At 46.3% G+C, this 12,484-nt stretch overlaps 1 protein-coding gene across 3 annotated transcripts in view; it reads left to right on the plus strand.

The window, feature by feature from the left end:
* The window catches only part of LOC136587127 (ATP-binding cassette sub-family B member 5-like), a 173,865-nt gene that overhangs the window by 68,017 nt on the left and 93,364 nt on the right, over positions 1 to 12,484 (plus strand). For 2 of the 3 annotated variants that reach the window (XM_066585625.1, XM_066585627.1), the window contains 3 exons: positions 5,594 to 5,800; positions 6,540 to 6,686; positions 6,837 to 11,236. The exons of the other annotated variant lie outside the window; for it this stretch is intronic. In XM_066585625.1, the coding sequence (XP_066441722.1) occupies positions 5,594 to 5,800; positions 6,540 to 6,686; positions 6,837 to 7,034 (552 nt within the window). In that variant the 3' untranslated portion in view covers positions 7,035 to 11,236. Of the gene's footprint in view, positions 1 to 5,593; positions 5,801 to 6,539; positions 6,687 to 6,836; positions 11,237 to 12,484 lie in introns of those variants that run through there. 3 annotated transcript variants of the gene reach the window in all.

A 12,484-nucleotide genomic window follows, 5' to 3' on the forward strand; every position in this document is an offset into this window, starting at 1 on the left:
CGTCGCACAGCAGTCGGTGCACTGGCAGCTTAAAGTGATGTTGCAGGGTGCGCAGGGTGGCAGCGTCCGTGTGGGACTTGCGGAAATGTGCGCAGAGCCGGCGCGCCTTTACGAGCAGGTCTGACAAGCGTGAGTAGCTTTTCAGAAAGCGCTGAACCACCAAATTAAAGACATGGGCCAGGCATGGCACGTGCGTGAGGCTGCCGAGCTGCAGAGCCGCCACCAGGTTACGGCCGTTGTCACACACGACCATGCCCGGTTGGAGGCTCAGCGGCGCAAGCCAACGGTCGGTCTGCTGTGTCAGACCCTGCAGCAGTTCGTGGGCCGTGTGCCTCTTATCGCCTAAGCTGAGTAGTTTCAGCACGGCCTGCTGACGCTTGCCCACCGCTGTGCTGCCACACCGCGCGACACCGACTGCTGGCGACATGCTGCTGCTAACACATCTTGATTGCGAGACAGAGGAGGAGGAGGAGGAGGAGGAGGAGGAGGGTGCTTTAGTGGAGGAAGCATACACCTCCGCAGATACCAGCACCGAGCTGGGGCCCGCAATTCTGGGGGTGGGTAGGACGTGAGCGGTCCCAGGCTCTGACTCTGTCCCAGCCTCCACTAAATTCACCCAATGTGCCGTCAGGGAGATGTAGTGGCCCTGCCCGCCTGTGCTTGTCCACGTGTCCGTTGTTAAGTGGACCGTGGCAGTAACTGCGTTGGTGAGGGCGCGTACAATATTGCGGGATACGTGGTCGTGCAGGGCTGGGACGGCACATCGGGAAAAGTAGTGGCGACTGGGAACTGAGTAGCGCGGGGCCGCCGCCTCCATGATACTTTTGAAGGACTCAGTTTCCACAACCCTATACGGCAGCATCTCAAGGCTGATGAATTTTGCTATGCGGACGGTTAACGTTTGAGCGTGCGGGTGCGTGGCGGCGTACTTGCGCTTGCGCTCGAACACTTGCGCAAGCGACGGCTGGACGGTGCGCTGAACTACACTGCTGGATGGGGCCGAGGACAGCGGAGATGAGGGTGTGGGTGCAGGCCATGAGGCGGTAGTGCCTGTGTCCTGAGAGGGGGGTTGCATCTCAGTGGCAGGTTGGGGCACAGGGGGAGAGGCAGGGGTGCAAACCGGAGGCGCTGAACGGCTTTCGTCCCACCTTGTGGGGTGCTTGGCCATCATATGTCTGCGCATGGTGGTGGTGGTGAGGCTGTTGGTGTTGGCTCCCCGGCTGAGCTTTGCGCAACAAAGGTTGCACACCACTGTTCGTCGGTCGTCAGGCATCTCTGTGAAAAACTGCCAGACCTTAGAGCACCTCGGCCTCTGCAGGGTGGCATGGCGCGAGGGGGCGCTTTGGGAAACACTTGGTGGATTATTCGGTCTGGCCCTGCCTCTACCCCTGGCCACCGCACTGCCTCTTGCAACCTGCCCTGCTGATGCCCTTGACTCCCCCTCTGAAGACCTGTCCTCCTGAGTAAGCGTTGCACACCAGGTGGGGTCAGTCACCTCATCGTCCTGCTGCTCTTCCTCCGAATCCTCTGTGCGCTGCTCCCTCGGACTTACTGCCCTTACTACTACCTCACTGCAAGACAACTGTGTCTGATCGTCATCGTCCTCCTCACCCACAGAAAGTTGTTGAGACAGTTGGCGTAAGTCCCCAGCCTCTTCCCCCGGACCCCGGGAACTTTCGAATGGTTGGGCATCAGTGACGATAAACTCCTCTGGTGGGAGAGGAACCGCTGCTGCCCAATCTAAGCAGGGGCCCGAGAACAGTTCCTGGGAGTGTTCCCGCTCCTGAGCAGGTGTCATTGTAGTGGAGTGAGGAGGCTGGGAGGAAGGAGGAGCAGCAGACAGAGGATTCGGATTTGCAGCAGTGGACGGCGCAGAACTGCGTGTTGACGATAGGTTGCTCGAAGCACTTTCTGCCATCCAGGACAGGACCTGCTCACACTGCTCATTTTCTAATAACCGTCTCCCGCGTGGACCCATTAATTGGGCGATGAATGTGGGGACGCCAGAAACGTGCCTCTCTCCTAATCGCGCAGCAGTCGGCTGCGACACACCGGGATCAGGAGCTCGGCCTGTGCCCACACCCTGACTTGGCCCTCCGCGTCCTCGGCCACGTCCACGTCCTCTAGGCCTACCCCTACCCCTCAGCATGCTGTATTACCAGTGATTTGATTTCACAGGCAGGAAATAAATTGGCGCAAGACTGCAGCCAAATATAATTTTTTCCCTTTTTTGAAAACGAAAGGCCCCACTGCCTCTAGTGAATGAATAATCTAAGTTTAATAACTGTGCTGTGTCCCTGCTAATGTGTCACTGAACGTGAGGGTAGCAGAGTTATTAACTCTGGCAGAGCAGGTATTTTTTTTCCCAATTAAGGAAAGCAAATGGCGAAGCCAGCAGTAAAGCGTAGCTGGGTGCGTCTGATTTTTTAACGTTGTACACGCAGCTCACACGTGTCCACAGCCCTTAGGACGGACAGAGGCTGGACAAATAGATTTGTTTTCAGTTTTTTTCCACCAAAAGGCAGCACTGCGTATATTCAATGAACATGAGAAGTTGAATAACTGTGCTGTGTCCCTGCTAATGTGTCACAGAACGTGAGGGTAGCAGAGTTATTATAACTCTGGCAGAGCAGGTATTTTTTTCCCAATTAAGGAAAGCAAATGGCGAAGCCAGCAGTAAAGCGTAGCTGGGTGCGTCTGATTTTTTAACGTTGTACACGCAGCTCACACGTGTCCACAGCCCTTAGGACGGACAGAGGCTGGACAAATAGATTTGTTTTCAGTTTTTTTCCACCAAAAGGCAGCACTGCGTATATTCAATGAACATGAGAAGTTTAATAACTGTGCTGTGTCCCTGCTAATGTGTCACAGAACGTGAGGGTAGCAGAGTTATTATAACTCTGGCAGAGCAGGTATTTTTTTCCCAATTAAGGAAAGCAAATGGCGAAGCCAGCAGTAAAGCGTAGCTGGGTGCGTCTGATTTTTTAACGTTGTACACGCAGCCGACACGTGTCCTCAGCCCTTAGGACGGACAGAGGCAGGACAAATACAATTTTTTTCAGTTGTTTTACAAGCAAAAGGCCGCACTGCGTATATTCAATGAATAATAACTGTGTTGTGGCCCTGCCTATACAATTCTTTCCCTGTAGTATCAATGGAGGGTGCAATGCTCTGCAGAGGCGATTTTGAGAAGAAAAAAAATATGCAGCACAGCTAACAGCAGCCAGCACAGTACTGCACACGGTTAAATATGGCCCTAGAAAGGACCGTTGAGGTTCTTGATGGCTACACTCACTCCTAACACTCTCCCTGCCTATGCAGCACTTCTGTCCCTAATGCCAGGTGCAACGCTCTGCAGAGCCGATTTTGAGAAAAAAAAAAATGCCACTGCTAACAGCAGCCAACACACAGCTATCAGTGGCCCTAATAAGGACCTTTGGGGGTCTTGAAGCCTACACTAACTACCAATTCTTTCCCTACAGCAGCTCCGGTACAAACAGCACTGTCCCTCATCTAACTCACCAGGCATCTGAGGCGAGCCGCGGGAGGGGCCGACTTTTATATCAGGCGGACACCTTATCTCCCCAGCCACTCACAGCAGGGGGGTGGTATAGGGCTTGAATGACGCAGGGGGAAGTTGTAATGCCTTCCCTGTCTTTCAATTGGCCAGAAAAGCGCGCAAACGTCTCAGGGAAGGAAGTGAAAGTAACCAGAACACCGCATGGTGTTCGTTACGAATAACGAACATCCCGAACACCCTAATATTCGCACGAATATCAAGCTCGGACGAACACGTTCGCTCATCTCTAATTATTATCTAATTTACAACAACTGATCAGAAAAATAAACTGATTAGATGCTGGGCAAGGGTCATAAAGGACTTAAAGTGAAAGGAGCGGTGGTAACAGCACAGACGTACCAATTAGAAGTTAATTATCTGTCTGATGATTATTTATTAGCACGTATAGACTGATGATAGAAGCATGTTAAAGGGGTTGTCCCGCGCCGAAACGTTTTTTTTTTTTTTTCAATAGCCTCCCCCCGTTCGGCGCGAGACAAACCCGATGCAGGGGTTAAAAAAAAAAAAACAGATAGTGCTTACCTGAATCCCCGCGCTCCGGTGACTTCTTACTTACCTTGCGAAGATGGCCGCCGGGATCTTCACCCTCGGTGGACCGCAGGTCTTCTGTGCGGTCCATTGCCGATTCCAGCCTCCTGATTGGCTGGAATCGGCACACGTGACGGGGCGGAGCTACGAGGAGCCGCTCTCCGGCACGAGCGGCCCCATTCAGAAAAGAAGAAGACCGGACTGCGCAAGCGGGTCTAATCGGGCGATTAGACGCTGAAAATTAGAAGGCACCATGGAGACGAGGACGCCAGCAACGGAACAGGTAAGTGAATAACTTCTGTATGGCTCATAATTAATGCACAATGTACATTACAAAGTGCATTAATATGGCCATACAGAAGTGTATAGACCCACTTTGTTTTGCGGGACAACCCCTTTAAAGCATTTTGTTGGTTCACTGCAGAATTTTTAACTCACTCTGCTGCCGCTTGGATTTATCTGCTCCCTGCTTGGGACAACCACCAACCACTGTCCCCTGGTAATCTCACTTTGCCACTGCTGTCACTGGCGCTTGGAGTTATCAGCTCCCCACTCTGGCGCTGTCCGTAGTGACTCTCTCTGCTGACCTGCCATCAGTGCTGCAATATCTCTGGAGCGTTCAGGCTCCTCTCCCATTACCTGCTACTGTCTCCAGCGCTGTGCCTTCTCCCCTCTCTGCTCCACCGCTGTCCGGTTCCCGCTGTCATTCTCCTTGCGAACTCACATCAGCGCTGCCAAATCTTGCAGCGCTGATGGCAATCCGACGGGGACACTCACAACGGACAGCGCAGGAATAGGGAGCCAATATCTCCAAGCAGCAGGGACAGTGACAGCAGCAGGTAGGTGAGATTACCGGAGGAGAGTGCTTGTCCGGAGCGGGGAGCAGATATATCCAAACAGCAGGGACAGTGACAACACTAGGGAGATGAGATGATGGGGGGCGGTGGAATAATAGCCAGCTGTGGGTATTCCATGTCACTCCAGCAACATAACCCCTTGTCTCCACCCACTGATCTGCTGGAGACAAGATAAAACAGTACCGTGCAGTTCCAGGAGGTGAAGAGAAATTGGGGGATTTGTTTCCTATACTCATCGGCAGCCCAGTGAAAATAGTGCACAGTCTAGAAATATGACTCTTTAGACCACTGGGCATTCGCTCTCCCATAGACGTCTATGGGAGAATGAGTGCACAATGGTCTGACAATGATCTGGGTGACAGCATGGGAACAAAAGAGTGGATAAGTGTAAAAAAAACATGTCCCCGAGTCTCCATGACCTCTCGGGAACTGCACCATAACTTAGTTTATGGTGCTGCTCCAGGGTGACAGGTTCCCTTTAATTCCACCAGTAGAATATGGGGTCATTTTCAAAATGTGAAATCTGGACTTCTTGATATTGTTCTAGAAATCAACCAACACTACAATTTATGACTATTAGTTAAAACTTTTCCTCTAAAATCTTTAACCATCAACTCTTTGTTTTCAGCTGTTTGACAAAAATGGAGCCAAGGACTTGAATGTACAGTGGCTAAGAAATCAGATAGGAATTGTATCCCAGGAACCAGTACTGTTTGACCGCAGTATTGCTGAAAACATTGCCTATGGGGACAACTCCCGTGAAGTTCCTATGGAGGAGATACAACGTGCTGCAAAAGCTGCAAATATTCACTCCTTCATAGAAGAGCTGCCAGAGGTAAATATTTGGCTAGGATTATATTACAAAACACATATCCACTTTGCACCCATGGTCTCTATGGTCTGTGTACAGTATGTAGGACTGAGGAAAGGAACAAAACCTCTAGCAATCTAGATAGACCATCAGGATAGGTCATCAATAGTAGATCTGTGTGGGTCCATCACCAGGGATCCCAGTTGATCAGCTGTTCACCGAGACAGTGCACTCAACTGATTTCTACAGGAAGCAGACAATTTTGTTCCCATTGCAGTGATTTACCTTGTTATTGCAGGCCAAGTTCTAGATAAAATGAATCGGAACTTGGCCTGCAATACCAACCCAGGCAACTGTAGTAAATTGCGATTTTTGTGAGTTGCGTTTTTAACATTAGCAAGTCCCATTGTCAGTTGGAAGAAAAAAACGCTGCAAATTCGCAGCGAAAAAAAAACAGTAGTGGGTAGTCACCCTAAGAAGACACACATTACAGACCAGTATGCACTCTGTGTGTCATTATCTAATGCGTCTATAAGATGTCTTGTTCTTCTCTAGAACCAGATTCCAAATGTATCTGTCAGAAAGAAGACCTCTGTGTGCCTCCATAAGAAATTGAGAGCAGAGTATTGGGTTATACATATCTATGGGTGTTACATTGCTATACTGAAGCTTTGTACAACGCAGATCAGTAATACACACATGTACATGAGGTCTTGTTGTGCTGTTAATATGCTGTTTCTTATATGTACAATTAACCTTTCAGAAATATAACACTCGAGTTGGAGGAAAAGGTACTCAGTTGTCTGGGGGCCAAAAGCAGAGAATCGCTATCGCCCGAGCTCTCATCCGCTCTCCAAAAGTTCTGCTACTTGATGAAGCCACCTCAGCCCTGGACAATGAAAGTGAAAAGGTGAGGATAAAGCATAATTTTTAATTACTACCCTTTTATATACCTCATTACCCAACACTAACAGGCATAAGGTTGGGTGACAGGGGGTATTCATTGTGGGTCTACTTATTTTGGTCAAACTTGATTGTTATCTTTTTCTGTCATGGTCAGGTAGTACAACAAGCACTGGATCAAGCACGGAAAGGAAGGACTTGTATCCTAATCGCTCATAGGCTCTCCACAGTCCAGAATGCAGATCTCATTATCGTTATGAAGAATGGGGAAGTAATAGAAAAAGGAACTCATCAACAGCTTCTCTCACACCGAGGGGAGTATTACGATCTTGTGAATGCACAAACTATAACGTAATGTCGAATAACCATATGGTGAAGTCTGAATATAAAACCGGCTACATACAATTGTGGTGTAGGAAGTCAACCCTAGCAGTCATGGATGGGAGACTGCTTCTAAATACAACAGCATAAAGAAGAGCAAACATCAGTACAACGAGAACGAATTGTGGAGTCTTACCAATCCCAGTTTGGGTTAAAGGACTCTCTTATGGGTGTTGTGACCCAACTGAGACTCAACTGTTGTCTCTATTCAATGGAAATGAAAAAACTGTGGTTATATAGATCAACGAGGATCACAATGAATAAGGCAGACCACCTTTCTGCCTGTTAAATAAGTATGATAAGGTATCTATAGCTTTAACACTTGACTGTGCTTTGTTCTTATAGGGAATCGGTCATCAAGTATAAGCATCATAATATAAATTATACTGCTTATAGTTAAGGTGACATGGAGTCCGGGGAACCTCTGTTCTTGCGGTTCTTCGGCAAAGTCAGTGTGCCTTTTTAGAAGGGTGTGCACATGCATTTCCATTCATCTGTACTGGAGTGTATGAGTACAACCTTCTGAAAAAAAATCAAGCTTGCTGTGTGCGCTGGCACAGCAAGAACGAGGGACCAGGTCAGTAGGAAAAGAAGCTGCCTGGACTCCATGTCACCCAAACTATAAGTATAACCTAGTTTGTGGTGCTTATAGTTGATGACCAGTTACCTTGAATACAAAATTCTCTACACTGGAGGGCAAAAGTGTGGTTGGAGCTGCATTTGTTTTATACAGTGCGCCAAATTCAGAAAGATGGAGTGTTAAAGCAGTTTTCCACGGATGAAAACAAAAGTCAAAAGGTTTTCACCATGCTGTAAAAAAATAAAGGAAGCCATACTCACCTGATCCGCTCCTCTGCCTCTTCCGTTTCCCGCCGGCCTTCACTTCCGGCTGCAGGGTGATGATGTCTTGACAATGGAACCACAGCAGTCAGGCCGGCTTCACACGGGCAATTAAATCGTGCATGATTTGTGCGTTTTGCGACGTCCAAATATGAGCCTCATTCTTTTGAATAGGGTCATACACATGAGTGATGTTTTTCACATGGCACCATGATGCGGGAAACAACTCGCAACATGTTCTATTTGGCTGCATGATCTCGCATCGCAACTATTGTTTTCAATAAGGTCAGCGATAGCAGCACCAGCCCCATTGAAAGCAATGGAAGAAAGTCAACGATTCTCTGTCACAGCCGCGGTGGAGGTTCTCTTCATCTCCAAACGTGGATTTCACATGTGGGGATTTCCCATGGTGGGGAGCGCAATATGGGGACGGGATTGGCAGCCAATTATCGCGCTCACCCATGTGAAGTTAGGCTCAAAGTGAGTCACTGATTGACTGTGGCATTCACCTGTCCATGGTTAAGTAATGTACACGCTGACTTGCTGCAGTCAGAAATCAAGACCTTTAGGGAACCCAGTACCGGTGTAACGGGAGTGGTGGGGCACCGATGAGTGAATAGGTCTGCTTTTATTTTTATAGCATGGTGTGTACTTTTTGGAAAAGAACGTAAGTGATTAAGTTCTGCTTTCCTTCAGCATTGGAGCTTGCTGCATACTTTGTAGTAGGGTCAATGTATAAATGCTTGTCTATGACGATACCTCAGCACTAAAGGTGTTTTATAGCTTCAGATTTTACTGTATCTCAGAGTTGTATATAATATTTGTTTTCAAGGTACAATGATTTTTTTTGCAGTATTTATAGGTAAACAATCGGTTTTATATTAGTCTGTAGAAAAATTATTTCAAACTTTGTTTCAGATTCTGTCGCTGATATTTTTGAACATTTAGTACAATCCTCTAAATATACTGTTAAAAGAAAAAGCTCCACCGGCATTTCACAGTGAACATTAAAGGGGTTGTCCTGCGAAAGCAAGTGGGTCTATACACTTCTGTATGGCCATATTAATGCACTTTGTAATGTACATTGTGCATTAATTATGAGCCATACAGAAGTTATCAGAAGTTATTCACTTACCTGTTCCGTTGCTGGCGTCCCCGTCTCCATGGTGCCGTCTAATTTTCAGCATCTAATCGCCAGATTAGACGCGCTTGCGCAGTCCGGGTCTTCTTTTTTGCTGAATGGGGCCGCTCGTGCCGGAGAGCTCCTTGTAGCTCCGCCCCGTCACGTGCCGATTCCAGCCAATCAGGAGGCTGGAATCGGCAATGGACCGCACAGAAGCCCTGCGGTCCACCGAGGGAGAAGATCCCGGCGGCCATCTTCAGCAGGTAAGTAAGAAGTCACCGGAGCGCGGGGATTCAGGTAAGCGCTGTGCGGTTTTTATTTTTAACCCCTGCATCGGGGTTGTCTCGCGCCGAACGGGGGGGCTGTTGAAAAAAAAAACAACCTGTTTCGGCGTGGGACAACCCCTTTAAGGCCTCAGTCAGACGAGCAAATTTTTCCCTCATGTATAGGCGCGTTTTCAAAACGGATCTATAAGAGCCAATGCTTTCCAATGAAAGTGGTCACATCTCCGTTTTTACAAGCGCTTAAAATTCACACCTGCAAAAGATAGGACACATGAGTGCAAATGCACCAGGTCATGCGATTTTTTTCTACACACGATATCCGATTTTTTTTTCCCCATGCCTATACATGTGTGAAAAATGTGCCCGTCTACCTGAGCCCAATTTGTCCTGAATTAGAATGAATAGTCTGTTTTTATTTTTCCAGACACAGCGCCCCTTTTGTTCATGGGTTGTGCCTGGTATTACAGCCTTCCTTAATAGAAGTGAATGTGGCTGAACTCTATGGCAGAGCCGTAACTTGAAGCTGCTGGGCTTCATTTATAAAACTGGTCTCCTTATATGGGGAAGAGAGACCTAATCTGCAGGGCAGTGTGCAACCTCATCTTCTGCACCCATTATAGTTACACCTCTGACCAATAGACAAGAGAGCTGTTGTTTCTGGAAGACAATGCAGAGCCTCCATTGTAATCTTGGACAATCCCATTTACATCTATCTAGAAAGTTGTGTTTTTGTAAGTATGCCCCTTTACCTATGGTGTACTAATATGAGCTATATGTCATTTGTCTATTATATATAAAGTGAAACTAGAACTTCTGCTGGTTTTCTTCTGGGATTTCAGAAATGGGATTTCACATTTATTGTGCAATAATAAATTATTTTTTATTTTTTTTATTTTTCTCTCCTCACTCTAAAAGATTTCAATTTGTTTTTCAATAGAATTTTACAAATAATGGGTCACATGGAAAGTGGAAATAAGTCTGAAATGACAGATTTGTTAACATGAGGGGGGAAGCACAGAACACAGCAGGTGGCCACTGATAATCAGCTACCGCAGCCCACGTTTATATATGTGCTAATTGCATAGGGCATCTGCAGTAAGGACGTATATAGTCATATGTCTGTCATGAAGGGGTTAATTTACCTCAGTTTCTAGCGTAAATTATAGTAAATCTTATGGACCGCAAGAGGTAATGGTCTCTATTGCTAAGCCCTGCCTAATTTTATAAAATAGCTTGGTGGGTGCAAAAGGACCAACACTTCTTAATTTTTGCACAATTGGGACTTGTACAAAAACGTGCAACTTTTTTACACCAGTTATCTGGCATAATCGGCTTGTTAAATTACCCATTTTGTTCTGATTTTCAGCTGCCATCGGTGTAAGGCCCAAGTATTGTGTCCACAGTTTTAATAAACCAGTTCTTGTTATCCAGTGACCATTTACATAACCTATCAAGTAGAAGCAAAGGGGTGCACCTGCAGCACCGCACAGTAACCCACTCTGGACAAAAGAAATGTGCCGGCACAAAACACAATGAGGAGAGGTAATTCTCTCAAATCTCAATCCAATTTATTACATCATAGACATAGCCTTAATTACTAGGTAGGCCGTCTTATTAGAAGCTAACACTTATTGGTTCATCTTATCTCTTATACCTGCTACGTACATACTGATACATGGATAGAAACAGTCAGACCAAGGAGGTAGCGGGGGAATAAGCTATGTTTCAATCAAATTTGAAAAAGACTGTGGAGGTCGAAATGTAGCTTATCCATACGTTAAGGGAGAGTAAAGCTTTCTTGCTGCTTTGCACCGGATTTATGCTGCTGAGTCTTTACTTCTTTCTGCTATTTACATAACGTGTCATCTCTCCTGATATGTCTGTTTTAATAATTATTTGTATTCCTCATTAAATAACTATTCTGGAGCCTCTTTTCTGACAACTCTGAGTTGTACTGTTACTATGGTATTTATCCTGGAAATGTATCAATTAACAGACAACTGGGTGTTACATTTGCCCTTGAGGGAACAGATGAGAAGTCTCACAGTGCAGGGTATGTAAAACCGTACATGTATAGTTCAGAATAAATACTTCACTCTAGTGCTCATAAATAAGTCAAATGATTCCGTAGGCAAAACATGAATAGGCAAGTAGATAAATGAATCAGATAATTCCAACATCTCAGCTAGATGAAATAATCACTACGATGCGTCATGGCGTTTAGTATAAGAAGGTGATGGCCTGAAACACCTTGATGTAAATCTATATAGGTGTATATGTAATAAAATCGGAGACTAAGTAGGGAAAGTAAACCACAAGGAAATCATCTTAGTGAAAGGAATAAGGCTGATCCTTTCCAACTCGAGCCTTTTCTTACACTGGAAAGGTTGTGCCGCACCTTTCAGCTGTTGCTTCATTCAGCTCTATGCAGACATTTAATTGTTGTGGTGTTATCCTTGGATGGACGCATCTTCGCTACTTGTGCTATTCTAATCACTTATCCAGGTTCCACAAGAGTACAAAACATTTGTGGCTCACCCCAAAAAACTCGTTCAGGGATGGTCCACCATTTTCATGCATCAGCTGACTTTTTCCTTCATCAGTCGGGCTAGTACCTATATAGCCCAGTTTCACAAGTGCATAAAGTTGCCCATATCACAGCCACAAATTCTGGCGTGACCAGTGATTTACTGACCTAAACTGACAACATCGTGGGGATATGTACTCAGCTATCAGTCCCATAAACTTTGAGTGGAGCAGCAGCACACATATTCAACCACTACCTTATTCAAATGGGGGACATGGGACCCTGTTCTCGTTACTGGAGAGGATCCCATCAGAAGGACCCCCAGCAATCACACACATCACAAACATATTCTGTGGATAGGTGAAGGTATTGATTCTGGGATAACCCCTTGAAGGTATTTGCTACACATATTACATGTGCAATTTTTGTGCATGTAACATGTAGTGAATAGAACTCATTGATTCCAATGGGTTTGATCACATGAGCATATTTTTTTATGTGATTTGCGATTGCTTGAAAAACTACGTTGGATGGCCTATTTTGGTGAGTATTACGCAACTCAAAGGCCATTGAAGTAAATAGGCCGACACAAATATGCAGTGAATTTGCAGGAACCTGTTTATTCACTGCATTTTTGAGCCACATATGAA

The sequence above is a fragment of the Eleutherodactylus coqui genome, chromosome 12 (genome assembly GCF_035609145.1).
Source record: "Eleutherodactylus coqui strain aEleCoq1 chromosome 12, aEleCoq1.hap1, whole genome shotgun sequence".
NCBI classification, from domain to species: domain Eukaryota; kingdom Metazoa; phylum Chordata; class Amphibia; order Anura; family Eleutherodactylidae; genus Eleutherodactylus; species Eleutherodactylus coqui.